At 34.2% G+C, this 26507-nt stretch overlaps 5 protein-coding genes across 5 annotated transcripts; 2 read left to right on the top strand and 3 right to left on the bottom strand.

Annotated features, from left to right (window-relative positions):
• Positions 1 to 365: 365 nt before the first annotated feature.
• LOC122579087 lies at positions 366 to 3733 on the bottom strand. The gene is made up of 7 exons (XM_043751185.1): positions 3574 to 3733; positions 3385 to 3425; positions 1995 to 2052; positions 1730 to 1823; positions 996 to 1080; positions 846 to 911; positions 366 to 621 (listed from the first exon to the last, which is right to left on the bottom strand). The coding sequence occupies exons 1-7, from the start codon at positions 3635 to 3637 to the stop codon at positions 529 to 531; spliced, it is 501 nt and encodes a 166-aa protein (XP_043607120.1). The 5' UTR covers positions 3638 to 3733; the 3' UTR covers positions 366 to 528.
• A 100-nt stretch (positions 3734 to 3833) lies between these two features.
• LOC122580116 (ribonucleoside-diphosphate reductase small chain-like) lies at positions 3834 to 5307 on the bottom strand. The gene is made up of 2 exons (XM_043752388.1): positions 4755 to 5307; positions 3834 to 4464 (listed from the first exon to the last, which is right to left on the bottom strand). Exons 1-2 carry the CDS (start codon positions 5269 to 5271, stop codon positions 3977 to 3979), a joined length of 1005 nt encoding a protein of 334 aa, XP_043608323.1. The 5' UTR covers positions 5272 to 5307; the 3' UTR covers positions 3834 to 3976.
• Positions 5308 to 6202: 895 nt separating this feature from the next.
• LOC122580630 (mitochondrial import receptor subunit TOM20-like) lies at positions 6203 to 12277 on the bottom strand. The gene is made up of 6 exons (XM_043752898.1): positions 12074 to 12277; positions 11914 to 11992; positions 11653 to 11822; positions 10460 to 10507; positions 7513 to 7617; positions 6203 to 6585 (listed from the first exon to the last, which is right to left on the bottom strand). The coding sequence occupies exons 1-6, from the start codon at positions 12167 to 12169 to the stop codon at positions 6460 to 6462; spliced, it is 624 nt and encodes a 207-aa protein (XP_043608833.1). The 5' UTR covers positions 12170 to 12277; the 3' UTR covers positions 6203 to 6459.
• Positions 12278 to 15901: 3624 nt separating this feature from the next.
• Positions 15902 to 20004, top strand: LOC122578496 (protease HtpX homolog). Its single transcript, XM_043750471.1, has 9 exons — positions 15902 to 16272; positions 16430 to 16487; positions 17132 to 17199; positions 17453 to 17632; positions 17758 to 17854; positions 18636 to 18745; positions 18826 to 18959; positions 19318 to 19501; positions 19608 to 20004. Exons 1-8 carry the CDS (start codon positions 16012 to 16014, stop codon positions 19439 to 19441), a joined length of 1032 nt encoding a protein of 343 aa, XP_043606406.1. The 5' UTR covers positions 15902 to 16011; the 3' UTR covers positions 19442 to 19501; positions 19608 to 20004.
• A 928-nt stretch (positions 20005 to 20932) lies between these two features.
• Positions 20933 to 22524, top strand: LOC122580456 (cytochrome P450 94B3-like). The gene has a single exon (XM_043752727.1). It carries the CDS (start codon positions 20947 to 20949, stop codon positions 22393 to 22395), a length of 1449 nt encoding a protein of 482 aa, XP_043608662.1. The 5' UTR covers positions 20933 to 20946; the 3' UTR covers positions 22396 to 22524.
• Positions 22525 to 26507: the final 3983 nt, after the last annotated feature.

Raw genomic sequence — 26507 nt, 5'->3', positions numbered from 1 at the left:
AAAAGTTTAACTGAATGATGTATGCAAGTAGCATCAAATCTTAAAATAAAGAATGGGTTGCATGTACTGCATCTTCTGTTGCTGCAATTTCTCTACGGATTACTGCTTATTTCCAAAACTAAGAGAACACCAAATGATATAAAAGACAGAGGTTATAGCACACCTGCATATACAATTATAACTATTCTTGGGTCCTGGATAATCTTGACATTTCTGGAGACAGTTTTTATCTAATCAATAGCGCACAGTAGTCTGTAGATGTAAGGCGCCAGATTACTGTTCTGGCCACGTGGGTTCAAATCCCAGTCATGACATCTCGATAACTATCCCTTGTTAATTAACAGCTTTTCTTATGGCCAATTCCAAGAGATAAAAGAAAAATGAATTAGAATCAAAAGTTTATACAGTAATGTAAACTGTTAAGTTTGAAGATAGGGTTACACGTAATACAAATGAAGTTGTCTTGCACCAGTTATTGATTAGGGATTCAGGCTACTGCTTTCGAACAACTGAGTTAATACAAGGCCTCTATGATCTATTCGAAATAATGTCCTGGATTTCGGCCACAGACAACAACGATGATTCGCTTTCAAAATCTTCTTTCTCCATCTGCTGCCGTATCTGCAAATAAAACAACACCAGCTATAGATGAAATGATGAAAACACACAAAAGATATCTGCAGTTCACCAAGACACTAACTTTAGCAACATGGTCCCAAAAGAATTTGAACATGACTGCACATCTTATTCATTTGGAACATTAAAAAACACAAATGGAAAACAAAGGTGAACTATGCACACAACTAGGATCCAATACTTTGAAAGCTTAAGGGGTGTACGTGTACCTTCTCTAAGATAGCAGACTGGTCATCTACGCCATAATTACGCATGTGTTTTAACATTTCCAGTTGCTGCAATAAGAGAGCAGCATGTTCCAACTAAAATGATGACAGGGTAGCTTAACATAAAGTGAAAAAACCAAAAAATCACTCTACCTGTTCGTGTAATTTTTGTTGCATTTGCAATCTCTCGGAATATTCATCCGGTCCAAGCTCTGCTTCTTCACATGCTATCTCTTCCCTTCAAGTCAGTTTACTAAAACAATTACTCTATCGACCAATCATATCAAATTTTTGCTTTACAATTTAGAAGGCACCAAATTATTAAATGTGAACCCATGTGGGTTTACCTTTCACAACACAAGTGATACAAAATATAGTATGAAGACACCAAGATGATAAGATTCAAAAGCCGAACCAAACAATCTATGAAGGGGGACAATATTTAAATTTGTTGCAATTTTCTCGAGATTGAAAAAATGTAACCAATACATTTACGATCATTTAAGAAATTCATCAATGACTATTCAAGAGCTCAGATTATGAACACAAGTCTGCTAAGTGGTGTATATTGGATATGCAAAAGTAGAGCTGACTTTTACGCAACAACTTTACTATGTACACAACATCTACAAACAACAATTAGTACAACACAAAACAAGCGCTTAATGAATACAAATCACCTCCCATGTAAATAAAACTTGCACGTAAGCTATGTTCTCCAAGATTACTATTTACTACTTCATTTCAGGATAGAAATAAAATCAAATTGTCTAAAACGGATGGCAAGTGTGTAAATGTCATGTGTGTGTGTGAAATATATATATATATATATATATATATATATAGAGAGAGAGAGAGAGAGAGAAAGACCGAGAAAGGGAGATTACCTTGCTACAAATCCATAGAAGCGAACCATTAAATCCTGGTCATTTTCATATTCCGCGTTAACTTTCCCCAAGCAAGCAAGACCGTAAGATGGATCTGTAATGATTCATCACATGTGATGTCAACATGTTGAATATGCTACTATAACTTCACAGTGTATTAAAACTTTTGTAACAAGACAGCCTTATATGGTCAAACAGTAAAATCTCAAGTAAGATGAACATAGATGCAAAAGTCTTCATACAATTATCGAAGAATATGCCTTACCAACTCCCATCTCCTTAAGTATTTCCTCCTGGATAGCAGTAGTCACAGCTACAGCTTCCTGTATTTATTAGCATTACATTTAAAACTCGCAATTCAAGACATACATCATTCGCATGACACGCAGGAGCTGATATCACTAAACTATGGCAGGTTGCATGTCATCTCCAAGAATTAATGTTTCCATAACCAACTTCACATGCCCTTTTAATAATAGTGTACTTAAACTCCATAAGATTAATACCAAAGCAATACCAATGCAATGTACCTAAAGATGATGCATTATCTGCTTGTAGGGATGACTATAACATTTATACTCAATACATAAAAAATGCTCAATGGCGATTGGCTGGTTACTATAATCTGGCCGTTAGGCACGTTAACATAGTTAGCCATCATTAATGATTGGCCTTTCTAAGTATTTACATAAATAGGCTGTTGTACTCGTGATGGTAGACTATTCGCGAGGGACTTGCAACATAAAAGTGGAGGTCATGGGTTAAGATTTTGTCCACGTGTCCCTTCAGTCATAGTATCGCACGAGCTGGCCGTGGGACCAACATAGTTGACCTATTGGTGAGGCCGCCAAAGAACCAATTTCCTATTTTTCACATGGATTAGCCATTATAACCTTGTTCTACTGTGATCAGTTACAGTCAACATGTTCTATGATTAACTGTATCTAATAGTTAACCTAGATTAGTTATCACTCATGATTAATAATTATTATACTTCATTGTTGTATTGCTATTACTTATAGTCTCGATGTTAACCTGGATTCGGTAGCATTGCTGGAAAAAGAAACTCTAAGATGTGTTGGCCAAGAATTTAGCACAAAGGATGCCTTTCAAAAAAACACTGTGACTAAGTTTACATAGTCTCCACCTTCTGAAATGGGGCAGTATCGATTAGAAATTTTGACATACTATACTAAAGCTTAGAGACTCAATACTTCTTTTGGGGTTCAAAACAGGCTTCTATATAGATATATCAGTACAAAAGTGATGTCTTGAAAAATCGGGGCAAAAAGCGCAACCCCAGTGTCCCCCTCGAGACACCCTTTAGTTTACATATGCTTTTTTGATGTTTGATACCATGATGTTTTAGTTCCCCTTTGTTTTTACCATTTCATGAAAGGTGAAGTGTTCCCTATACTAAGGTCGCACGCCGGCAAGAGGAAGGAGGGTTAGCACAAAGATTAATCACCTATGATAAATGCTGGGAAAAGGTGTGGATACACACATGATTGAATTAGCCTAATACATAGTAGTAGTATCTTAGGAGTAAATCGTTATTCTAATCTAATTGGAAAAGGTCACAGAATTAAACAGTATCTGGGTGACAGTTAAGTTGAACTAGTTAGCAACAAATTATCAGATATTCATTCACATACCTGATTATCTTTGACAGCATCTGCAATCCGTTTCTTGACATCTGTTGTATGAAACAATCAATATTCACGTACTATCAAATCTCAACCAAATTTTCTACCCTAAATAATATTCATAATATAATAATAATATAATCTGGGAGTTTATGTTATCCAAAGAAACAGAATTGAAGAAGAGAAAGAAATTGATACCAGGCTGGGAGGTAAGAGTAGAGAATCTATCAAAAAGATGAATCAATTCTTCTCTGGATAACATTTCTTCTTATTTCTGACACTTATTTTTTAGTCCTTAAAGTAAAACCTCTTTTTCATATGAAGAGGGTACTATACAAGAAAACGACACCGTTTCACTTGACTACTGGTTCATATTTCAGCTTAACTATTTTCTGTCCTTTTCTTTTTATCACAATTCACAAGCATGAAGCATCCACACTTTTTTGTAACAAAAAATATCAATCAAATACAAACATAAATTTCATTCATGTAATTTGTCAAAAGACAAACACAAGGTAACAAAAACATAAACATAAACTCACTACTAGCAACTAATAATACAATAACATTGATAAAAAAGAAACGTTACAAAATGAGCCCATTAAAAATCTTCATCCATTTTAAAAACATGCGAATCACTTCCATACCCATTCAAACTCGACATCACAGACGCCTTCTGATACTCCCCGACTCTCTTCTCGAAAAAATTAGTCTTCCCTCGTAACGAAATCAATTCCATCCAATCAAACGGGTTCTGAGTACCATACATTTTGCCACATCCCAATTCTCCCAACAATCTATCCGCTACAAACTCAATGTATTGACTCATAAGACCACCGTTCATTCCAACAAGCGCGCAAGGTAACGCGTCGCAAACAAACTCTCTCTCGATCTCAACTGCATCAGAAACGATGCCTTTTACGCCTTCTTCCGTTAGTTTGCTGTTTAGTAATTTGTATAGCAGACACGCAAAGTCGCAATGTAGTCCTTCGTCTCGTGAGATCAATTCGTTTGAGAATGTTAGGCCTGGCATCAATCCGCGCTTTTTTAACCAAAATATCGCGCAAAAGCTTCCTGAAAAAAATATCCCTGTTGCATACAACATATACATTTATACTCCGTATTACTTACATACAGTTTATTATATATATAGACCAAACTATAGATGATTTGTATCTACAAAAAAATACGTACAAACTTCACAAATATCAAATAGATTGAAATAATACTATTTCAATTTAATATTGTTACATTCACTAAATGCATATATACGATATGCAGTTAGTGAATGTAACAAAATTATTATATATATTTATGAGTAGTGTTCATATTGGATCAATTGAATATATATAAGTATAATATTTTGTGTATATGTGTACCTTCAACACAGGCAAAAGCGATGATCCGTTCTGCAAAGGATTCGGACCCATCGATCCACTTAAGCGCCCAATTGGCCTTCTTTTGAACACACGGAATAGTTTCAATAGCACGAAACAGCCTGCTCTTTTCACTAGAATCCTTAATATAAGATTCCAAAAGCAAACTATACATTTCCGAATGGATATTCTCAATGGCAATCTGAAACCCGTAAAAAGCACGTGCCTCGGCGATCTGTATCTCTTTCATAAACCTTGAAGCCAAATTTTCCAAAACAATTCCATCTGATGCGGCGAAAAATGCGAGAACGTGAGTCACGAAGTGACGTTCGCCGTCTGTTAACGACTCGTAATGACGTTGGTCTTGCGATAAATCGACTTCTTCTGCTGTCCAAAATGAGGCTTCGGCTTTTTTGTACATTTCCCAAATTTGTGGGTATTGGATTGGAAACATGCAGAATCTGTCTGGATTTGGTGTTAAAAGTGGCTCTAATTTTTCTTCTTCGTGTATTGAAGGCATTTTTTTTTACTTCTAGTAATTAAGAGAGTGTTTGTTTTGTTTGTTGGTGATTCAAATATGAGAATGATAGATGGGTTTATATAAGGGTGGATGGATTCAAATTTGAAATTCGAGAGGGCAAAAGCTTCCTTGAGAATCTTTACACCGTCTACTTATTTTTTTTCACACGATATTATGATAAACTTGTCTTATTGGTCGATTTATTTCTTGTTTTGACTTTTCCTTGAGATATGGTTTTTAATTTTTATCTATCTATCTATTCGAAAATATTTGGACTTTGGAGTGGTCCTTCATGAATCCATCATCAGCATATAAGCGGTAAAACTAAATACTCCAAACATCTATAAAGATGAAAAGGTGGTATGATGGCCATGTGTTCGTATGAGTACAGTAAATGCTAACAAACTATGAAGGATATCAAAAAGTTTATGGTTACAAGTTTACATGTCAAATGTTTGCATTAATTTGAAAGCAGCTCTATGGTTGAAGTTTTGGTGGCAGTTTTGATGTTTGAATTTGAAAACCAGGTGGTCACACTTACACGTGATAAAGCTTGAGCTGGAAGCTTTTGGATAAGAAAAACCTCTTTAGCTGCAATTTTTTCCCTGACATTTTCCCCCCAATAAAATGTAGCATCTAACTGAATTTTTCTTTTATTTTAACGACTTAGTAGTTACTCCGTAATAGTTAAATATTCGAGACATTGAGACATCAAAATGACACCCAAACTCAAACCACAGAATGACGCTAGTATTTAGAAGTTTGAAACTTAACATAGACCTGAAAGCAGTTCACAAGATAAAATTTAGAGCAAGACGAAATCTAGAAGCGGAGAACCCTCAGAATGACGTGCAATGATGCTAGAATGGCAGATCTAGCCACCATCATTGTATATTGGTCATACAACAGGATAGATTCAGACAGGAAGCCCTTTGAAAATCAATGCTCCAACTCAATTAATCATAACGATAAAACAGGTTCTTCATTGAAAACACAACAAAAATGTAATAGTAATATCTATTTATAAGACATGAAATATCTTTAATCAACCTTCATGTAATTTAAACTCACTATTGAGGTCAAAATTTAATAAAATTCACCAAAACAAGCAACTTCCAAGCTCCTATTCTTGCCACCACGGGTACACCATATCTACCATATAAAGCCATTGGATATCGTCAGACGAGCTTATTGGGGAGGTGGTGAAGGTATATTTGCTTTAGCAAATCCAACCCAAACCACAATAGTAGCAGCAAGAATAACCCATCCCATGATATCATACTTCAGATCGCTGCTCTTTTGCGTCTTGGGACCCTGCAGCCAACATGCATAATAATAATTTCTGAAAGGAAAAATCATGTACTGGTATCATATTGTTGACAGTTAATGTTTAACATGAAAGAAATGTGGTCTTAAACCATACTACAGGGAGTGGGGATAATGGTTTGTAACAGATGTGGCAAAAGTTGATGTCCAGATCTAACAGCAAAGAAAGAGACATCCCGTCCCCGAGAGAGAGAGGGCCGCTTTGGCAACGGCGCTTTTTAAGATGTGGGGGGCGCCCATCATCATAGAAAGAAAATAAACAAAAAAGAAGAGGAAGATGAAAAGAATGGCCTTAACCATTGAGTATAACCTTCGCCTTCACCCAAGTGTAACCTCGCGAAAGGTTAGTTATCAAGTCAAACAATGTTCAGGTAACGAGTCATAAACAGATAGGATAGTCTCAAAATATGAAAATAGTTTGTCCTAATTTCTTACAGACATAGATTGTCACACATGATATACAAAATGATATACAAAATATGAAAATAGTTTGTCCTAATTTCTTACAGACATAGATTGTCACACATGGTTACAGAACTATATTACTCCAAAAACAATCTAAGATATACAAAATGATTTATTTAAAAGGTTTTATGCTTTTTTAAAACACACTACATCTTTTTAACCATTTGAGTATTTGACAAACCATCTTTTCAGCTATTTTATCTTTTATGTTACCCACTGACCAATTAGAGTACAGATATAACCTGAATCCACCAATTCACATGTACAGAAGCCACCATTTAGTTGGAGCTATATTTTCAAAATTCAAACGGATGAAACAGACAGGAGACAGAGACCAGGAAACATAATGATGATGAACATAGGTTGTCCCACAAGTACACAACCAATAACCAAAAAAAATAAAGGATCTGCTTGCATGTAAAAGACTAAAGAAGAAAAGAAAGTAAATACCTTGACACTAGACGAAGTTGAAGGACCTGTTATGATACCTGGCGCTGGCCCCATAACTTCTGGACTAAACCCCTGTTTATGGAGCTCTGAGTGTAATTCAGGAGCCTGTAATTACAGTAATCACTCAGTTAGTTCGAAAACTATGATTAATTTAGTTTAGAATAAGGCGATGCAAGTATGCCCTGCTCACAAGAATGCTTTCTGGTGTAAGTGTAAAAAAATAAATAAAATGTGCAGCTTCTGTATCAACTATCGTAAGTGGAAAATAATGAATCGACGGGTCTAAACACTAACTAAACATGATGTACCCAACAACAATAGATACATAACAACGAAATCATAAACAAGTTACAAGTCGCCGGGCTGAAAACCTGACAGTAAGGATTACTTTACCAATGCTGTGATATTTTACACCTTTACTTATTAGCAACTGTATTTGATTGCAAGGACACATGGAAACTTAATATTTTTTTTTTTAAAGTCACAGAAACTTAATACATACCCTACATAATTTCAAATCTACAGTTAACTAAGATTGCTGAAAATAGGGTGGCTACTATGTACTTGATCAAGTGCAACATACAGTTGTAACTTCTTAAAAAGAAAGGAACAGTTTAAATAAGTACCTACCAAACAGAATTAACATAACTTACGTAACAACTCGTAGTTGCTACAAGTCATGGAGTGGACAAGACAACACTAATCCATCAAGCATCCAAACAACGGTTAACATGATTAAAACTAGTTTATGTATGCATAAAAATTAAGCTCATGACTCTTCATGGTTATCATCCCTTGTCAATAGGAGTGAGGTATAGTAAGAACCAAAACTTCATTACACATACACCATCTTATACAACCTGGAACACAGATCGCGTCGATTTCAGGAACTGACAGACAATAAGAGTTTAACTACACACACCTATCTTAACAGTAAAAGATTAGCTTTCACCAGATAAAAGAAACCAAAATAACTTATCAGAAGCAACAATAATTGTACACATACTGTTGGGGCATCTGCTACGACTTACTGGGAATAGGGCCAGACTGTGTGTCCTTCCCAATACATAAAATTCGAAAATTAAAAGATTTAGAGATGTGAAATTCCTAATTAGAAACAAAAGGTGGCACTGCACACCTACAAGCATAAAAAAATGTTAAAATTGGTAAAACAAAAAATATATTCCATGAAAATGCTAGAAGTGTACTCCTAAAGTGAAGATATACTTCGTTAACAGTCCTTTCTTTTAGTTCCTTCACTTTCACTGGCATCACCTAGTATAATAATGATCCCACGGTTCAGACCAAATATATACACAGTACATGTTTTCCCACATGCCCAAAACACGATTGATATATCCTAAAATGGATAGCACACATCTACTTCATGGCCTAAAAATCTTTCGCTATTATTGTGTCACCATTATTGTAGAGCGAGCCGGTTTAGTTTGGCTCCCATCATGTGAATTCTTCAGGGAATGGGGCCTAATCAATGATAGTAGCTACAGGTAACCTCTGTAAGTTAGTAAGTAATTGATATAAAAAAGCACACATGGCCTTTAGGGCTATAATCAACTAGCACGTAACACATGGCAAAACCCTCGTATTAAAACAATAATCAATGGCATAATCTCATATATTGAACACTAGAAAGAAAAAAAAAAGTCATTAAAACAGGGTTGTGGTTATAAATTGTCAGTAACTACTTATAGTACAGGGATTTGACTTAGTGAGAGAAAACTGAAGGTCAACAATACTTCTCGGATGATGAGGGTCATATATAAACATGTCCCCAAGGACTATGGTTAACAACAATTTTATGGTTATTTAATACTAGTTATGTGCATACATAGCAAAACCTAAATTTATAATGAAAATCGGAGGAATCGTCTCATAATTAAGCATTAAACAAAAAGACATCCTTAAAACAGGTTTAGCCGATCTACAATGACCTGGAACTACTTGCAATACACTAATACAAAGATTAAGGGAAAACCATATGCTGTTAATCTCTTCAAGAAGGCGACGGTCAATAGTACATTCAAAGCTGGAACAGAAAACCATTGAAAGATGTCATTACAGTGCTCTTGTGATGGTCGCTCCAGTTACCTGATGACATTTGAATGAAAGTTTGTCCTTCTTACTTGATCAAACTACATAGAGTTTGATACCTTTGTTTACTACTACAAACTACCACACAATATTGTGTTCCCTGATTAAGTGGCTCAAGAAGCATAGATCAGAATTGCAAGACGTGAAGAACTGTCAATCATGTTTTCCGATAATTTTCCATTGCCAGAATTATTCAAGAGAATAAAGAATGTAAGAACATCTGGCACGACTTTCGCTTTTTTTAATCCTGAAGTGTTATAGTGGGTCATGGAGGATAAAAATAACCACATCTACCAAATATCAATTTTCATAAGTGCATAATTAACTCTTCATCCATCATGTAACGTTCCATAAAAAAACTGAGTTTGCCTAACAGAAGTTTAGTCTTTGGGTAATATTACTACCTTTCCTTATGAGTAATCACCGTCAACAAATTCTACTGCACAGGCATAATCATCACGAATACATATTTATCTATATCTTACAACATGCATATTTCTTAATAAGCACGAGTGTCAAGGATACCGTGCATTTCATTGGCTATATGGGTTGCCATGCTTTTTAACTTCTAACTGCCATAAATTCTAACTTCATAGTTATCACATTGATAAAGCTATGAAGACAGATCAGCTGCTTGTACCCTAAATTGATTGAAATATTTTACTAACAACCATATCAGTGCAGACACATTAACATGTGATTAGCATACATATAGATGCATATACACAAGTCACAATTGTTTAGCTAACTTCCCTAAATGTGACATATTTGATGACAACTTTCAGATCTAGAATAAAACTACAAAACTTGGCTAAAGTAAAGAATAAAAATGTACCTTTGGAGCCACTTCATATGACTTGCGGTAAAGTTCGTTCCCTGGTTCCTGAAATAGCCAAATAAAGGTACATATATAAAATCCAATATACATCTAACACAGAGAAAAATAGCATATTTACACATTTATCAGGTCAAAGCCCCTACCAGCTTAAACTCATCCCAAACATTACATAGCATACATATATGAACCTTGACACATGCCTTTGGATTTGCTTATTTAAGCGTTTATCACTCAATTTTACAGCATATAACAAAAGACAACCCCTTTCCAATGACAAACTAATTACCTACTTGAAATTTATAATGAAAATGTAGTTTAAAATGCGCAATCCCAAACACTAACAGGCAGAGGTTCAGTGGAGCAAGATGGTCTGGTTCTCACAAGTAATACCAAGTCAGATGTTTATTTTTTGGATAAGAGAAACTGCAAACTCATGACAGAGTTATGATGTGACCCTAATCTGAAGTGTTCCCTGTGCAGAGTATGTAATGATTCCCATGATCATTTTTTCTTTAACTGCAGTTACTCTAAAGCAGTTTGGGGAGAAATGCATAAAAAGAGCTCTATCAGAGGGTTTGCTTTGATTCACAGAATATTTTTAGCACATTGGCAACTACTGGCACTAACAATTCAGTGAGTATTGTGGTAGAAAAGCTAATTCAGGGTGCGTGTATTACATTTGGCAAAAAAAAGAAAAAGAAATAAGAGAATCTTTACCCAAGAATTAGGGACTGGGGAAGTTCTTATCAAGAACATAACTGACACTATAAGATTAAGAATGATAAGTCTTAAAGTACGCAGAACTGAACATGTCATTAAGATATATGAGAAATGGCGAATTAAGCCAAAGATTGTGAGTAAAGGACTGCAAAAGGTCTGGGTGTTTGGATATAAGGGGTGGGTGCTTGCGATTAGGAATAGAGAGCCGTGAAAGATGAGGCTCCTTGGTGACTTTTGGTATAAAAAACAGTGAGGTGTATGTGATTTTCTTGCAGGAATGTAGTTTGATTTAAATTTAGTTTGGGTAAATGCTGATGTAATTTGTGTATACTACTACTGGGATTTGTCCTAGATTGTAAGAAAATTTAGTTCTGTAAATATATTTTTCACATTTTGCCAAAAAATAAAAAACACTAACAGGCAAGTTGCAGTAATTAGTAACGAAACATTTGAAAGACGGGATACCGTACCTCATTAACAGCTTGCTGAAAGTAAGTATAAGCGGAATCAAAGTAAGGCTTAGCTTCATCTTTATCAGGAGTCAAAAAAGCATAAGATGTTTTTGCATTCCCTATACACCATAATGCTTCATGTTTCTTCGGATCAATCGCTAACGCTTCATCCAGTTTCGATATAGCATCTACATACATACATACATATATTATTGTTTATCTAATAATAAAAGAATATAGAGGAGTTTAGCTTCATTATATATATATATATATATTTACCTTTAATCATAACTTTAGAATCCTGAACATTCTGGAAAGTGGATAGCTCAAGTAACGCACCTCCCCATCTAGTTAAATTCTGTTACAAATCAAATCGAATCAATAATAACTGTGAGTATGTATAAATGGATATAGAAATAGAGATATAAGTAAAAGTGACCTCGGCATCAAGAGGATTTTTGGCGTAGGTGGTTTCAGCGTTACGGCGAGCGTGTTCGAAGTAAAGAAGACGATCAAAGTCGCTTTGCATTTCCATTTTCTGTTTTGTTGCTGGTGGAATAATAATTTTAGGGCTTTGAGTTTTGATCAAGAGATAGAAAAAAGGGGGACCTGCGCGGTTTTCTAGTGGGCCAATGATGAGCGAGTATAGAATACGCGTGGGGTGTGCGGCTGGTTTTCGTTTTGTAGGAGTTTCATTGAAAGTATTTTGACACGTTGTTGATCTCTGCGGTTGACACGTTCATGTTAGGTCCTAACCGCATTGGTTCTTTTGCGAACTAAACACTTTTTATCGGACCATCCGCTTGAAATAAGGGTGCGATAATTTGATACTCAAATAAGGGTGTGATTAAGCAAAGGCTGACGTTCGTTAAGATGCATTAATTAAATGTTTATTGTAAAATTTAAATGGTGGTTTTAATATAAAAATATATAATTTTTTATACGCGCCAAATATATTAAAAGGTACATTAAGCATTTTTCTTAAAATAATACAGTAATATATTTATTTCTATCCAACTGACTTGTTGAATACACCAAATAACGTTTGATGATAAAATATATTAATGTGATCCATGTAAGTTGAATAGCATTAATGCTAGAAGAGAAATGTACATTTGCTTTGTTTTAATTTAACTTATAATTAGTAAATCAATTCTCTTCTTTCTTACTTTCATGATAAAAAAAAAAAGATAGATCCAAATAACTATTTAGTTTTAAGTTTTAATTTGTAAAACATTAATATTTATTAAATTAATAGCTTGGTTTGGTCGTTAATGAAAGTATAAAAATTAATATATTTTAGTTGAGCTGAGTAAAATAAGAGAGAAAAAGTTTTTTTTTTCTTATGAATAGTGTTATTAGGTTACGAAATGGGGATAGCCTTAGTATACTAGATTAAAACTTTTTATTTACAAATATTATATATTACTAAAACGGTAACCGCGCGATGCACTGGTATAATGGTGGTAATGGTGCTGGTGATGGGTGATGGTGGCGTGTGACAAGGGTGGTGGTGGTGGCGTGTGACAGGTGGTGGTGGCGCGAGGATGTGGTGGCGGCAATTGGTGGTGCTGATGGCGGCGAGTAATGTAGGTTATTGATTTAATGTGGTTTAGATTTATTGTACGTCATGCATTAGCATGTGTATATTGTTGATGGTTGAAAGTTGAAAACCCTATTTGATTTATTATATACTGGTCATATGCCCGCACAATACGGCGGTGCGGTGGTGATGGCGGCGACAACGGGTGGTGGTGGTGGTGGTGGCGGCGGCGGCGGTGTGACGTGGTTATTAATACAAAAGTAATTGATATACAAAAAGATACGGAGTATTATAGTTATTTAGGATTTAAGGGATGTATGTTTTAAATAATTTTATTAAAAATATTATAGGTATATTAGGTGTAGATATTTAAATTAATGAATAATTAAGAGGGGTAGTTTGGGTGAAACAAGTTCTTTTTTGAGAAAATAAAAAGATCAGTTGCTTTATAAGGCCGTTATGACAAGTATATATACTTTGTTTATCAATTTATATAACAGCGAGTTAGTAGTTAGTATTTAAGACATCACATTGACATCCAATTGGGTAAAATATATAGCTCGAACCACATGGCTGGGATAAAACCCATGACTCTCGAACCCCCCCCCCCCCCAACCCCAACCCCAACCCCAACAATCTGGTTATACAAATTTAGAAAGTTGGATTAAAACCCTGATGGATTTTCACAAGGTTTAAGACCTTAACAATAAGTCACCAGCACATTGACACTATATTTATCAAGTACTTACCATAAATATTAGTTTATATATATTAAAAAAAAAGTGGAATTACACATTCTCCTAGTTACAAGTATATTAGACTTCAATGATTGATGTTTTGAAAAAAATTCGGATTATCTGGCGGGAATTCGCGGGTAGGGGATGTAACTTAATACCTCAATGAGGATGGAGACGAGGATGAAAATTGCAAATGAAAACATGGATTGATTCTCAATTATACTCGTCCCATTGCTATCACTAAAGTAAATAGGTTAACGTTTAAATCATGGTTGTGGCCTTGTGCATTATTTAACCATAAGCTAGAACTCCTGGTGTCACGTTTAAGTGAGTTTATGAATGAATAGTAATTAGGGGGCGGCCGTTTGGTCGCCTATGATACTAGGCCAATAGGTAAAAAATGGGTTTGTGCCTCTCCTTCACAAGCCCGATTCCGATGGTTATTATTACAGCAACAGTTAATCGCCACAGTAGGTGGGTTGCTTCCTCTGTTGTCGTCGGGGACCTCTCTTCCTCTTCACGAGGCACCGCCTCCCCCCAGACCCGAGCCCATGGGAGTCCCCTTCCACTGTCTGGGCTCCCTTTTTTCCCAATGCTCCCCCGGCGCAGGCCTACAACTTCTCCGAGCCGACTAGCATCCCTTTCCATTGCGCATTTAGAAAAACCTCGTCTGAGAGCTTGTATAGAGAAGGATTTCCCATGGCTCAGCAGTTCTTTCATTCCTTTTTTTTTTTAAGGTAATGCCAATGGAAGCCCTTTGGGATCTGATAAGAATCCTAATTATACATACAAATGAAAGATTCCATTGATTAATTGCCAGTAATCCGTCTACAATTAACTCCTATTTTTACTCCAACGTTTCATTCCATTATCAAGTCAAATAACTAAAAATCCTAACACAACTAATATACATTATTTTTTTTCTAACATTTTATTTCATTCAAAACCTATTTTTTGTGTTTCGCTACTTGCTATCTCTACAACTGAATGTAAATAATACATTATAACTAATTGTTTTAATTTTGCTCTTATTAGTTTTATCTCCATTCGACTGCGTATGTGATCATACTTTTTTTTCTTTTGTATATATTAATTATTAATTGTTACTAACAATATTGCAAGCTAGTATGGTTTATACCTTGGTTTATACATTTGTTACGTGTTAAAACTTTGATTCCTCTGGAGTGATTTCTAGTATGCCATGAATCATTTTTTGTTTGCTGACCAGATGTTTATTTGACGAAGCTTTAGTATTTTTTTGGCTAGATGTTTATTCGAATATGTTTATCATTATAGGTTTCGTAAGCATTCGATTGTCTATTCTTGATTAGGATAACACCAATAGCATATCCAAGGTTTTATGCAGTAATGTACACGTATACTACTAATCATTTATTAGAGGTTGTCTTTTTAATCTTTTGTAGTTATGCTAGTTTATAAATGATTTTGCAAGTTTGTAAAAGAAGTCAGTCGGCCTTGTGATGTATGATTGTAAACTAGCACAAGTTGGAAAAAAAAAAAAACCATTTAGGGGGTTAGCTTAAAATCTACAGAAAAATAGAATTCAAAATTAGAAACAAATAGATTTATTGTGAATGACTTCTTTTATTTGTACTTAATTAAACTTTACATAATTAAGATTGTTATTTAGAGCTTAAAGGGGCTCTTATTAGCATTACCTTTTTTTTTATATAGATTATTTTATTTTTCTTCATCGTTAAAGAAAAACTCAAAAACACAAAGTGTTTTAAGATCATTGATTTTTTTTTCCTTTATCCTCTTTAAAGAACTCAAAAACATAGCTAGGGTCCAAACCTTCTTTTATTTATTTTATATCAATACTTTACGATCACCTGGCGAACAAAATTTATTAAACCTAAAATAGAATTTGTTGGTAGTTTTATTTATCGAATGATTAAGGCAAAATACAAAAATACAAGGAAGAATTGTCAACGGAAAAGAAACAAGTGGCGGCAAATGCCTAATCATAGGTACGGTTGTGAACAAGACACACATACAAACACAACACCAATCAAACCTAAATACAGTAGTATTGTACGACTACGAGTAATAATCTTCTACAGTTAATTAATAATAATGGCAGCTATGGCTAATTCCCTACCTTCCTTGAATTTGGCCCTTACCAAATCATCATCATCATCATCATCTTCCTATTCTTCTGCACCCTTCTGTTTCGCCACGAATCCCACAAGTTATAAGTTTGGAGCATTGAAGAAGCAGCAAAAAGGAATTCAGATATCTGTTTGTAAAGCATCGGCAGCAGCAGGAAGTACATTTGCGTTGTCGACGTTTCGTGATCTTGACGCCGATGACTTTAGACATCCTCTTGACAAACAGGTTGCCACCATATTCTTTTCAAATTTCAGTTTATTTTGAATATTAGTACTTTAATGTAATACTTGTTATTTCTAAATATATTACTGCTGTTTTTTTTATTGATGCTGTTGTCGAAGTTCATATTTCAGTTTATTTCCTGCTATTTTAATTGATACAGAACACGCTGCTTTTGCGGGCAATTCCGGGTTTGAACGAGATTGGAAAAGCTCTGCTAGGTACATAAATAAAATAATTTACAGTTCAATATATGGCAAATCATAAACTTGAGTTGGAGTAAAAAAAACACATCATTTACATGGGTGGGCGGATCAGTCAGATTTGCTCAGTCCAAAAGAGTGATTTTATCGATTTTGATGCAATACATTAGGATTGTTTATATAGAGCCAAATTGGGATATATGGATCCTAATCAAGCATAGTTAAGGTGAATGCCCTTGGACTTATAAAAGTTAATTGCTTTCACGTCGCATTTCACTCAAATGTTTGGTAATCGTGAAAGTAACAAACTCAAAGAACTAGTCATGTGTATAGATGCCTTTTATAGGTTGAGGTGAATTTAAATTATGACCATTTTTCTTCCCTTAGTTGTAGGGTCTTATAGTTTATTCATAATTATGTCATTACGTTTAAACTCGGTTTGTTTTTTAAAAAACTACTTAAACACAAATTCATGTGTTACGCTAAGGTGGGACAAGGAGTCGTCTCTATATCCAAAGCAGCTTACTTAGCCGAGAAATAATGTACTTGCAAGGATGTCTTGCCATCTTTAGGCAATTTATGTTGGACTTTATGTATCTTATTACATGTACCTAATGTGACATGTTTCTTTATATCATTCTCATTGTCACATTCAATTGCAGGAACCATTGCAGAACAGGTCATGGTACTTGAAAATATCGGAACCTCTGTTCTTGTATCTGAAAATCAGGTGAGTTTACTTCAAACAAACGGTCTCCTTTCAACCACTTAGTAGTATAGATAATCCCGCTTGTTTAGACTTCTACTTAACTAGGATATGTTCAAAAAGGAAAAAAACTAGTATATGTTACTCCTATCTATTTTAGTTGGTTCCTTTTGTAGATTAACAAACAATTTTACACCCACTAATGGCGTTCAGTTTCATGATTACTTACATCATGATTTACAAATTTCTAAATGGATTAAATTTGGATTTCATTTAGCTTTCAGAACTTCATCAGTTAATGGTTCAGTCAGCAGAAGTACTGAAAATTGAAGCTCCTGACCTGTATGTGCGTCAAAGTCCAGTACCTAATGCGTATACTCTAGCCATCAATGGTAAAAAGCCATTTGTTGTTGTTCATACAAGCCTTATTGAGCTTCTTTCAAGAAAGGAATTACAGGTGATTTCTATTATCTTATCGTCACATATGTTTTGCTTCATAGTCATCAGTATAGATATAGATTATTAGTGGGGTTAGAGATAGATTGAATGTTACTAATACAACATGTTAACATATATGCACAGGCTGTTTTGGCTCATGAGCTAGGACACCTTAAGTGTGATCATGGTGTATGGTTGACGGTTGCAAATATTCTTACCGTTGGAGCCTACACTATACCTGGTAAGTATCTATTATACTTTAAAAACCTGAACATAATTGCTGCGAAGCACTATATTTCACAATATCTGATAAGTATCATAAGTTAAGTGCCGTTTCAATACAACCTATTTGAGGCAGGAAAGAGAAACTAGTAATTCATGTGTTTATATTATTTGATTTTGGTGCAATCTAATGGCGTCCTGATTGTCGGCCAGTCAACTGGAAACAATAATGCATAGAACTCAAATTGAGGAGTTACTCACATTTTCCATTATATTGTGAACTTTCTTTAAAGTCGGCTGAATATGCATGGTGAAAATTATCTTTCTAGGCACACAATTTTGAGGCCTTCACAAAGACTATTGCTATTTTAGTCCGGCCAAGAATTAAAAACTTAAAGAATCATGTGTATAAATTTGATATGTCTATCTTAGATAATGAACAGTTGATGGAAATCCTTAGTAAATCAGAGCTAGACGTTGAATATGCAGCCCTAAATGATGGTTTTAGGTCTGATAGGAAGCCAAATTGGTGTAACCCATTTGTCACGATGTTGATATGATTATAGCAGAAAATAGAAGAAAAACAAACCATTGAAACCTTTCTATTGACCGATCGTGGTCCATGCATCTCTAGTTGGTTTTTGAACTTTAGTTTTTTTTAAGTTAACATGTTTCCCACAAGCTATTCCTTTTTTCTGCTCTTTCATATATCAATAGCCCAGGTTTTGTACATGTTCCTCATCAACAATCTCTATACGATAGTAGCAGCTTTAACTTCACATTAACTAAAATATGTTCAGGCATCGGAGGTATGATAGCTCAGAATTTAGAAGAACAACTATTTCGCTGGCTCCGAGCTGCAGAGCTTACCTGTGATCGGGCTGCCCTTCTTGTTGTTCAAGATCCCAAGGTATACAATTGCAAGTTTTTTCTTGCAACCTTATTGGTTTACTTTTCTTTTGTGTAATTATTTTCGTGCTCCTACAAGAGGTGGTCATCTCTGTTTTAATGAAACTCGCTGGAGGATGCCCATCTTTAGCCGATCAATTGAATGTGGATGCTTTTCTGGAGCAAGCCAGATCTTATGACAAAGCATCTGCAAGCCCAGTAGGATGGTACATAAGGTAAATCAGATCTCTATTGTAGAGAGTATCAATTCCTCATTGCAACATGGATTTACTTAATAGAGGTGGCAAAATGAGTTGGTTGAGCAAATGGTTCTGGTCAAAACTTGTAATTTGTGGGTACGGGTTAAAATTGATTGGGTTAACCTGAAGCACACTTTATTATAGTTTTCTGAATATGATTAATTAGGAGATCTATACATTTAAAATATATACTCTGGCAACTTTCAATTTGTTTGACTTATCCCTTTGTAAGTTATTTGTTTCATTTAACCCCTTAGAGATATGACATAACAGAATTCATTCTAGTTAAATGTATCAAAATTTTTATATCTGATCCCTGATTCTTTCTCTCCAGAAATGCACAGACTAGACAACTTTCACATCCCCTTCCTGTACTAAGAGCTCGTGAGATTGATGAGTGGTCAAGAAGTCCAGATTATAAATCTCTTATGAAACGGGCAGTTATTACGACCCCTTAGAAGGAAGTTTAGCCGATAGGGGAAAGATCAAATTTTATCAGTTACGTACTTACGTGTGAGGTAAAATCTCACTCTCAAGTCTCAATTACTCCAATTTAACTTCAAGAATCAAGATTAAGAAATTAAAGTTTCTGAAGTATGGGTTCTGCTCTCGTTATTATGACAGTTTGATAAGCTATGTACTCTTGCTATGCTGGCATTGATTGGATAAGCGTTCATCTGCTACTAATATAGCGACTACACTGGTTCATTTGAAGACAAATGCCACCACCTTATAAGGCTATACATACTCAAATATACAAGACCATATAGATCTGTACAAGTTTCAGTATCATATTTCAAAACACGGTAGCTTGTGGCTTATACTCCTTATGAAGTCTGGTTTAGCTAAATATGTAATCTAAAGATCAGCTTTTCCATGGCGTACGACTCTTACATGACTATATATTTGGTCGAGTATTCAATGTCAATAGTACAATTAATTTGTATATGAAGATAAAATCCTATAAAAAGTGGTACGAGCAGATCATGCCAAGAATGCCCCACTGCCCCACTTTGATATTTGATCGATGTTTCTTTTATATCTTACTTTATTTCAGACACATCTTAGCTCGATATAATATATGCTTTTGGAAAATCATTATAACCATTGTTTACAACATATATCATTTAACCTTTAAAACAACCATCCTACCCTTTTACATCAATAACATTTACATTAATAACCATATGCTACCGCCAACCATTTTCGTTATAACCGTTGCATTGCGCGAGTACCCTTCTAGTTCTCTAAAAAAAGAAGTGGCTGAGAAGCGAAACCCTCTAGTTCCATGTATCACTTTGGTTATCTAGATAATATAGAGTTTATGGGAGTGTGAAAATGTATTTTAGTTTGGGTTGGATAGATATAAGAGAAAAAATAAATTTTTAATGAATAGTAACGTTGGGTTGGATTGTGAATGGGGATGACCTTAGGGTCCGTATTTATTTTTAATCAATAATAATCGATGACAAAATAAATAATGTCACATTAAAAATTCCAATACTTACAAAATGTATTACTATTTCTTAGCGCATGCAGTCTTGTAGATATGTTATACTATTTCCAAAAAGCATGTGCCTTTTAGTATTTGATAAATAATATAACATGACTATAAAATGTATTAATTAATTAATTAGTATAATAGATATATAATTATTTGTATAACAAGATACTTTGAAATTTAAAATATATATAAAAACAATTTTATCTATAGTCATAACTTAACAAACTACTATAATATACCTAACTATATATAAGAACTTTTAAGCAAACTTATACCATTTTCCTAGCCTCTAAATATAGTAATTAATCTACTCCTATATCACAATGCCAGATGCTAAATTTGGCTACCAAAATGGAAACACAACTCTTTTTCCTATTCATTTTTCTTACAACAACTACCATGTACATCATTACATATTGTTATGAATCTCTATACCATAAAATCCGGGGAGTAGTAGTAATGTTACTCCCCGGATCTGGTAACAATAATGCACCACCAACATACGTGGTCATTGGCTGCCTGGTTTCCTTCTACAAAAACCGACACCGTTTGCTTTCGTGGTACACTGATCTACTAGCTGTGTCATCAACACAAACGGTAGTTATACAACGTTTAGGTGCTCGAAACACCATCATTACTGCCAACCCACAAAATGTCGAATATATGTTGAAAACAAACTTCATTAATTTCCCCAAAGGAAAACCTTTTACCGAGATTTTAAAGGATTTTTTAGGGTGTGGGATTTTTAACGTTGATGGTGATTTATGGCATTTACAACGTAAGTTAGCTAGCCATCAGTTTAGTTCAAGATCTTTGAAAGTACATATGGAATCTACTGTGAAAGAAGCTGTTAAAACTAAGCTTTTACCTTTACTAGATTCGTTGACGGATGGTGACGTGGCGGTTGACTTACAAGAGGTATTGAGAAGACTTGGCTTTGATATTGTGTGTAAGTTGTCTCTAGGGTTTCATCCTTGTTGTCTGGGAAGTGATATTGTTTCTTTAAACGAAATCGTACCGATATTGAATGCTTTTGATGTCGCGGGGGAGGTGAGCGCAAAACGGGCGGCGACGGTACTCGCCGCCACGTGGAAGATGAAAAAAGTGTTTTGTGTTGGGTCAGAGAAGGTGTTAAAAGATAGTGTTAAAAGGATTCATGAATATATAGGTGATATAATTCGTGAAAGAAAGAAAAATGTGAATTTAGGTAGTAATTCTTGTGAAAATAACCAAGATCTATTAAGCAAGTTGATAGAAGATGAAGCGAGTGAAAATATGATAAGAGATATGGTTATAAGTTTTATTATGGCCGGGAGAGATACAACTTCAGCCGCGATGACGTGGCTGTTTTATGTACTCTCCCGACATTCCCATGTGGAAAGAGAGCTTGTCAAGGAAATAAGGTGTAAATTCAAAGATGATGATCAATTTGAAAACCTTAAAGAAATGAAGTATTTGCAAGCTTGCATTTTAGAAACTATGAGGTTATATCCACCGGTTGCATGGGACTCGAAACATGCTATAGATGATGATGTGTTACCGGATGGGACACCTGTCAAAGCCGGTGATAGGGTGACATATTTTCCTTACGGTATGGGAAGGATGGAGAGTTTATGGGGTGTGGACCGGTTTGAGTTTAGACCGGACCGGTGGTTTGATAACGAATCGGGTGAGCCGATGTTGATACTAAAAGAGGTCTCGCATTATAAGTATCCGGTTTTTCATGCTGGTCCGAGGGTGTGTCTAGGGAAAGGGTTGGCTAATGTTCAAATGTGTTATGTTGTGGCTTCTATACTGACCCGGTTTGAGGTTAAACCGGTCAGACCGGATGAGGAGGCAATGTACTTGCCATTGTTGACGGCTCATATGGAGGGTGGATTTAAAGTGTTGTTACGAAAGAGAGGTTAATTTAATCAATTACTAGTGGTGGCGGCCGCTTGGTAAGATTGATGATAGGAAGATAAAAGATTCAAAGAACATGTTGACAAAGTCAAATGCTTTACAACACTTCTATTAATTTTGTCTTTCTGATACTTATTGGGGTTTTGGATGCACATGCATGCCAAATATATATAGTATTATATATTATATATATGTGTGTGTTTTTCCTTTTTTTCATCTCTTTTTAATATCAAACTTTATGTCTCAAAGTTATATAATATCATTGTGGTTGTCAATTTTCATTTTACTTTCCTGTTGTTCCCATTAATCAATCAAGTTATGAAATAAAAGAAAAAGGATAAATAAATGGATGGGGAGAGTACACGTTGCCAACCCTATCTTCATTTTCTTGCATCTTACTTTATGAAATCAGATTAAAAAATGATAATCATCAATCCGTTTAACTAAAAACCCTTTTAATTAATAGGATTGTGACATGTGAAAATCAAAGATAAAATTAAAAAAGATAATTAATGGATTACATGTGTTAATAAGTGAATATATTAGGTGGATTTTTAAGGGGATTACTTAAAAGGATTTATCATTTTTAAAAAAAATATATATAGCATGCGCCTAGGTGTCGATAGCAAATAAACGTTTAAGTGCTAGTTTTGTTTAATTTTGTGATTTATTTGATTTATAGTTAATGGATGTCGAAATTAAATGATAAGATTGAAAATACAAATGAATATTGTTATATAGACCTAAAATTAATAGGGCTTAACATGTTTAGTGCATTCATTTTTTTTTTAATATATAGATTATACTTATTCTTTTTTTCTATTGCAGTCTTTAATTTTATTTTTTTTTTAGTTTTGATTCAGACGTACTAGAGGCAATTTTAACCAGCGATTTGCTGGACTTCCAACCTTCTACTCCTCATGGAAAATACCTTGAGATGAGAAACTCAAGACTCGAACCCAAGACCTTGAGGAAAAACTCACCTCCGGGGCTCACATAGTGGATTCAGAAGATACCCCTTGCCACACAGTCTTTAATCTAGAAATTCGTCTTGATGTTGATTTTTTTAATAGACATATATACATATTATATTTCAATATTAATAATTTGATAAAGTAATAGTGATTGTGATTATTAAACTTAATATATAAGTGATTGTAATTGAAAGTTATGATTTTTTGAAAGATAGGTGATTGTATTTATAAAGAAATAAATAAATATTACGTAGTATAGTAATTAAAAATATTTAGAGTTTAATGAGTTAAAGAAAGGAGCACGAATTAGATATATATGTGGGTCTCAGAGGTGAGTTTTTTCCAAAGTTTTAGGTTTGAGTCTTGAGTTTTTCATCTTAAGATATTCTTCATAAAGAGAAAGTTAGAGGTTCAATAAATCGATAGTTAAAATTGTCTCCAACACTTTTGAATTGAAACTAACTTTTCAAAATAAAAAAGAAGATATAAATGGATAGAATAAAAAGGAGTCGATAGGATATTAGGATCATAGGAGGCTGCTCAAGATGAGAAATTGGGAACGTGCACATGTGTGTATATTCCTGTTTTTTAAAATAGTATTTAAAAGTACATGAGTAATTACATTTAAAAATTACGAAGGTCACCTGCTTGGTTTTATAATGATATAATTAAGGTACATTAGTGACTTCATCTAAACTGCAGCTCATTCTTTTTAATAATATATGTATACAGATTCAAACATTATTATTTTATGTTTCTTTGAATGAAGTTTGGTCTCGAGTTAGATGATTATCTATTTGTTAATCTGCATGGACTTGACTAGTGACTAATCTCAATCAGGAGTAGTAGAGATGACGAGTAGAAAAATATAGGTTGAATGAAGTTACATAACACCCACTTCTATTAGTTAATGACTAATCATATCTATTTGTTATAGTCGTCGGTTGATTTCAATTATAATTTGATTATTTATTTTCATAGAACAAAGATATTATATTAATGACATGCATGTCAATTGGTCATCTCATCACAAGAATAAGCTTTAAGCTCATCAGCGTTAATTTATCAAATTAACATTTACAATTATATTAGAAATCATCGGTTACTTCCTAAAAATGCCTTGTTTCCGGCCCAAAGAGCATTTTATCTATACCCAAATTTAAATCCAAAATCTATCTCATTAATTCATTTAGTTCTAATAGTTAAAAATATAATGGTCACATGCAGTAGTCAGCATGGTTAGATCAGTGGTAAAATCCTTGTCTCTGGAGACAGAGGTCATGGGTTCGATCCTCATCCCATGCAAAGGTTGGAGGGTCTTTTCTACCATTTAGGTAGAAACTGGAAGCAGCCTCTCTACTTAGGTAGAGGTAACGTATGCCTACATCTTAATCTCCCCCATACACCGTCGAGGTATTGGTGCTCAAAACCCGCGAAAAGCGACACTAAGCAGTTACTTACTTTTCTTTTCTAGTTAAAAATATAATGGTCGTTGCTGAAGGTAGTTATTGCCTAACGGCATTCCAGGTAATTTTACAACTGTTAATTTGTGGTTAAATTACTGGTTTATTGATAACATCAGCCATCAGAAACTTAACAAATGTGTGAATACGTACGTAACAATGCGTGAATTGTTTTTAAAAATGGTACTAAACGTTCGCGAACACATATATATCCAAAGTTTATGTTGGTTATGGTTTATAAATCTATTATAGAAACTACAAATTTAGTAACAAGACAAATAAGAATTGAAGGACCATTAATTTATGATCGAGATACACCTATATATACGAGATCTAGTGATTGCGCGTTGCGGTGGTTAAATGATGGAGGTGATAGGTCAAGTCATAAAGTATGATAGCCAAATGCCTTAACCGTATGGGCTCCGTCATCAAATTTAAAAATTCGTCGAAAACATATCGAATGACATCTCTAATAAAAAAGCATGAAATCTTAAGAACACCCATATAATTTTTATAATTTATCATATACAGTTTTTGAGATAAAAGATTTTGAATGAATTAGAGAATAAAATGATTTATGGAGGAAAGGGAAAATATGAGTGGTTGAGATTTGAGGAGAGAGAAAAATATGAATTGTTGATATTTAAGGATATTATATGTATATTAGGTAGATATGTGTAAATTAGTGAATAAAGAAAATGAGTAATTTAGGTAGTTCATTTATTTAATTGAGATTTGAAAAAAGGACAAAATGTTTTATAAGATAGCATTAGATATTAGGGTTTTAGGTAAAATAAAACAAGTATTAATGTAAAACAAATAAACAATAGGTTTTTCTACCGTGATAATCACCGTGCATCATAAAAATCATTGTACGTCAATTGCTTCGTGAATCTTCATGCATCAATTTAATCATGATCTAAGGGTCAATATCTTATCATATTTATTTTACTTTAATACTTGTTTTATAATACCTGACCCTTAAATATTAGATATTAAACGATAGCCTACCATGTTTGTAGTATATATGGTAGGTAGGTGACGCTTCTTTTTGACCCTACATTTTTTTTATAGCCCTTATAAAAATGATTAGTAATATCAACAAATTTCGATCCGTTAGATATTAATTTTTAAACCAGAAGTTCAGGAACGTGGGAGTATATAATATATGCATGTCAACAAAGGTTTTTCAGACACGTAGGTTTTTTTTACCAACATTTATTCGTTATACGATATTAGGAAAACCTCACTGTATAATGGTGAAATCTTACACGTACCCTAGACAACAAGATATTGACCATGAGCTGTTACAAATATTCAGAAGAAAACCTCCAAAACTTGTCATGCCTAAAGATCGAATTCAAAACCATGAGTAAAACCGGAGTGTCTCCGACCAGTTAAACTAGACGTTATTGATGACACGTAGCTTTTATTATAGTATATATATATATATAGTGTAGGTTTATTAAGTGAATAGTACGCTACATACGTACATAAGATGACGGAATGGAGTGATTTAGATTCGGGGAGTAGCTACCTAGGTAACCGATTCAAACTAAATACTAGAAAAACACGCATATCAGTGCATTACCACATGGTAATATTGTATGACTGCCATGATATTTGATATATACTCGTAGTACACAATACATTATATATTATTATTGTATATCTAATCTCA

The sequence above is a fragment of the Erigeron canadensis genome, chromosome 8 (assembly GCF_010389155.1).
Source record: "Erigeron canadensis isolate Cc75 chromosome 8, C_canadensis_v1, whole genome shotgun sequence".
NCBI lineage: Eukaryota > Viridiplantae > Streptophyta > Magnoliopsida > Asterales > Asteraceae > Erigeron > Erigeron canadensis.
This window is presented reverse-complemented; position numbering and strand designations above follow the sequence as displayed.

Bases quoted from the DNA above. Each gene is read 5' to 3' on its own strand.
- LOC122579087 (XM_043751185.1), bottom strand. From the start codon at position 3,637: ATGTTATCCAGAGAAGAATTGATTCATCTTTTTGATAGATTCTCTACT. The intron at 3,426-3,573 runs GTATCAATTTCT...TTCATACAACAG, and splicing joins TACTCTTACCTCCCAGCCTG to ATGTCAAGAAACGGATTGCA. The intron at 1,824-1,994 runs GTAAGGCATATT...GAATCATTACAG, and splicing joins ACTTAAGGAGATGGGAGTTG to ATCCATCTTACGGTCTTGCT.
- LOC122580116 (XM_043752388.1), bottom strand. From the start codon at position 5,271: ATGCCTTCAATACACGAAGAAGAAAAATTAGAGCCACTTTTAACACCA. The intron at 4,465-4,754 runs GTACACATATAC...TGTATGCAACAG, and splicing joins CGCTTTTGCCTGTGTTGAAG to GGATATTTTTTTCAGGAAGC.
- LOC122580630 (XM_043752898.1), bottom strand. From the start codon at position 12,169: ATGGAAATGCAAAGCGACTTTGATCGTCTTCTTTACTTCGAACACGCT. The intron at 11,823-11,913 runs GTAAATATATAT...GTATGTATGTAG, and splicing joins TTCTAAAGTTATGATTAAAG to ATGCTATATCGAAACTGGAT. The intron at 6,586-7,512 runs GTATTTACTTTC...TGTTGGCTGCAG, and splicing joins CAACTTCGTCTAGTGTCAAG to GGTCCCAAGACGCAAAAGAG.
- LOC122578496 (XM_043750471.1), top strand. From the start codon at position 16,012: ATGGCAGCTATGGCTAATTCCCTACCTTCCTTGAATTTGGCCCTTACC. The intron at 16,488-17,131 runs GTACATAAATAA...ATTCAATTGCAG, and splicing joins GATTGGAAAAGCTCTGCTAG to GAACCATTGCAGAACAGGTC. The intron at 18,746-18,825 runs GTATACAATTGC...CTCCTACAAGAG, and splicing joins TTGTTGTTCAAGATCCCAAG to GTGGTCATCTCTGTTTTAAT.
- LOC122580456 (XM_043752727.1), top strand. From the start codon at position 20,947: ATGTTACTCCCCGGATCTGGTAACAATAATGCACCACCAACATACGTG.